The sequence below is a fragment of the Condylura cristata genome, unplaced genomic scaffold (genome assembly GCF_000260355.1).
Source record: "Condylura cristata isolate star-nosed mole 26May11 unplaced genomic scaffold, ConCri1.0 scaffold00020, whole genome shotgun sequence".
NCBI lineage: Eukaryota > Metazoa > Chordata > Mammalia > Eulipotyphla > Talpidae > Condylura > Condylura cristata.
Window position 1 is genome coordinate 38,287,770 of NW_004567121.1, and position 3,114 is coordinate 38,290,883.

Below are 3,114 nucleotides of genomic sequence, written 5' to 3' on the forward strand. Positions count from 1 at the left end.
GGTGCGGGCTGGGCAGGCCCCACCCCCACCCCGCTCTGATTGGGGTCAGATAAGCCTGGAGGGCCCCAGCCCTTGCCCAGCCCCCAGGCGCCCAGCCCAGGGCCTGGGGAAACATGGCCACAGTCAGGCTCAGAAACACAGCGGGCCACGGGCTCACTGGAGCCACCCAAGCACCTGTCAAGGTGTCAGAGCCACCCAATCACCTTCTCAAGTGGCCCCAGGTGAGACACCTACCGCCCTCCCCCGCCTCCACTCCTCCCCTCTCCAGGCCCCATCCGGCCTCCAACCCCTCATACACTTAAGTAGGAAATGTCTCCCACTGGAGGATGTGTTGGAAGCTGACAAGGGAGTCTTAACAGCCCCTGAGTGAGCACTCACAGGGCCACCTTTTCTGTGAAGTGAGGTGTTTCCTCCACTGGGCAGTCCAGCCTGCACCCCAGGGTGGAGTTAGGCCGGTCTTGCAGCTGGGAGAGTTACAGGTGGAGGGAGCACAGGGGTGCGGCTGGGGCCCGCTGGGGCCGCCTGCAGGTGTGGCTGCTGACTGCTAGGCAGATAAGAGGTGTGTCCCCCAGAAGGCGGGCCTGGGAGCCTGCTCCCCAGGAGTGGTTTAATTTTCTCAGAGGAGCATCCTCTGCTCAGTGCTCCAGACCACTTGGCGCAGGCCTGTCCAGCCGCCCACCGCACCCCAGCACTGCAGTCCTGTCCTGGCAGCCGCAAACTTGTGTTGCAAGCCTTCCCTGCCCCCAGCAACCCCCCCAAACCCCATGTTAGGGCCAGGCATCTGATCAGGAGTCTCTGCATGAAGTCCCACGAATGTGAGGAGGAAGGGCTCGGTGGGAGCCAGAGCAAGTGCGAGCAGAGGCTTAAAGACCATTCTGGATTCAGAGTTGACTCAGACATGTTTTATTATAACCTTATACAGGGTACATAAATCTTCAGCTTGTATTTACTTGGGTTCAGTTATAACATAGCATACTAAAAATGAAAGCACTGGTCCTCTGAAATAAAGCAGGCAATCAGCACTCAATAAACACACTTGATTTATTTTGTATAAAAGGGTTAAGTTTACAACTAAACTTTTATAAAAAGTTTAGCAGGAATAAGTACATCATTACACTGTAGGCAGAAATGGACATCTCCGCCACTATACAAGAAGACTCTAATGAAAGAGTTCACAAGGTCTCACTCAACATATATATATTTATATAAATATATACACAGCATTCAGTAGGCTTGCGTCAAAAAGGTAATTTCTGACCGAAAGGCTTCATGTAAGTAACTGAACACTGGGTCCTTCTGGTATTCACGCTCCACCTTTGAGAAAAGGCAAAGTCTGCTTCATTTGGGCAATTCCTTGTGATTTTAACGTTTCGCTCCCCATGGTGGGAATAGTATATAAAGAAACCTTCCAGCTGCGGAAAGGGCATTTAAAAGTCTTTTTCATAAATAACTAAGACCACAGTCCGGGCAGAGGACGCGCTGGGAAGGAGGCCACTCTTATTTTCCTCCATGCTTTTAGCAAGGTCCATTCAGCTTGTCCTCCTCCTGGAGAAATGGTCGAAAGTAAGTTCAGCGCCTTAAAAAGAGCCTGTGGATTTGTTGTTCTTGTGCAAAGGAGAAAAAAAAAAGCCATGAACACCTGCAAAAGACCGGAGAAGGCTGGGTGAGGAGAACAAAACCTAAGAGCCGGTGCGGCCGCTGGCCAGGAGGAAGCCAGGTTGGAACCCTGAACCAAACACAGGACCAGGGGAGCCTGGGGGCCAAAGCCACCTCTCAGCGCCTCCACAGCTCAAATAAAATGCTGAGAGGCAGGGACGCCAGGGGCCAACTTCCCCACCCGCCCAGCCCTGGCTCAGGCGCCAGCCTGCTGCTTGTAACAATTATTTGATTGAAAACAGCCCCTCGGTCAGCAGATAGGAGAGTCGAGCCCACATCACAGGGCTGGGCCCAGCCGCCCTGGCACTTCCCTGGGGCTCCGGTTTGGGGGAAGGAGGATCCCGGCGGAATTCCTGGCGATAAGGTTAATTGCACGGAGGTTAGTACCTCCTCGCACGCGGCCAGGGGCTTGTGCCCCGAGGCCGCCTAGCTCCCAGCCACCTCCCCAGCAAGTTACTGGCGTCTGGCTTTTTCTTTTGCAAAGAGAATGTGTGAGGTCGGGAGAGAAGGCCGGGTCTCCGCCGGTCCCGGAGGCCGGGGCAGAGGATCGCGTTCGTTCCGGACGAGGCCGGCGGGCAGGCACACACAGGACGCGCGGCGGCGCGACACTCACCGTTTATTCAGCCACAGAGCGCTTTGCTGTCACTTGACATTAACTCAGAAGGGAATTCGGACGCCTGCAGAGAAAGGGACAAAGCGCGGCGTCAGACGCCGCCGGCAGGGCCCCCCTTCTTTCCCCGGGAGCTCGCGGCGGCGCCAAGTGCCATCACACGCGCTGGGCCGCGATGACCGCAGAGGCAGGTGCGTGGACGCGGCAGAACTCAGCGGCGACGCCTCGCGCGTTTTGTAAGAGAAAGTTCACGCGCCGATCGGGGGCCCCGCGAGCGCCCGCCCGTGGACCGGGGCGCGGGCGCGGGCCCGGCCAGGTCTTACCTGCAAGGACAGGATGCTGATGTCCGTGTTGAGGGTGGTCAGCGGCGTCCGGGCCGCGGGGCTCTGCCCCGGCCGCTGGCGGTGCAGGCTGACAATGGTGGGGTGCGAGTCCAGGGCGATCTGCAGGTCCAAGATGTAGTCGATGACGTGCTGCAGGATTTCCATCTTGCTCACCTTCTTGTTCTGCGGGATGCTGGGCACCAGCTCCTTGAGCTTGGAGTAGCAGTCGTTCATGTCGTAGAGCAGGCTGATCGGGTCGTCCGCCGGGGTCTTGCTCCGGGCGACGCCCAGGCTGTGGTCCGAGAGGCCGCTTTTCCGCACGGACCTCGCGGGGCTGAAGGCCTTCATGCTGGCCGCGGGAGGAGAGGCCGGGGGGAGCGGGCTGCCCTAGCGCTCAGGCCGCCGCCGCCGCCGCGGAGCTGCTGCGCTCGGCACCGGGCTCCACTCGGAATGAAGCCGGAGCCCCGAGGGGCGGCTTTTATGCGCACTCGCCGGGGCCCCGCGGCCCGGCTTCCCCGCGTCCCC

At 58.8% G+C, this 3,114-nt stretch overlaps 1 protein-coding gene across 1 annotated transcript; it reads right to left on the bottom strand.

The window, feature by feature from the left end:
• Positions 1 to 892: 892 nt before the first annotated feature.
• On the bottom strand, positions 893 to 3,114 carry ID2 (inhibitor of DNA binding 2, dominant negative helix-loop-helix protein). Its single transcript, XM_004686448.1, has 3 exons — positions 2,590 to 3,114; positions 2,270 to 2,333; positions 893 to 1,639 (listed from the first exon to the last, which is right to left on the bottom strand). The coding sequence occupies exons 1-2, from the start codon at positions 2,935 to 2,937 to the stop codon at positions 2,277 to 2,279; spliced, it is 405 nt and encodes a 134-aa protein (XP_004686505.1). The 5' UTR covers positions 2,938 to 3,114; the 3' UTR covers positions 893 to 1,639; positions 2,270 to 2,276.

What these genes read in the sequence shown, in the direction of transcription:
- ID2 (XM_004686448.1), bottom strand. Translation starts at nt 2,937, where the DNA reads ATGAAGGCCTTCAGCCCCGCGAGGTCCGTGCGGAAAAGCGGCCTCTCG. An exon ending in TCAGCATCCTGTCCTTGCAG is followed by an intron (nt 2,334 to 2,589) that starts GTAAGACCTGGC and finishes CTTTCTCTGCAG; the next exon opens with GCGTCCGAATTCCCTTCTGA.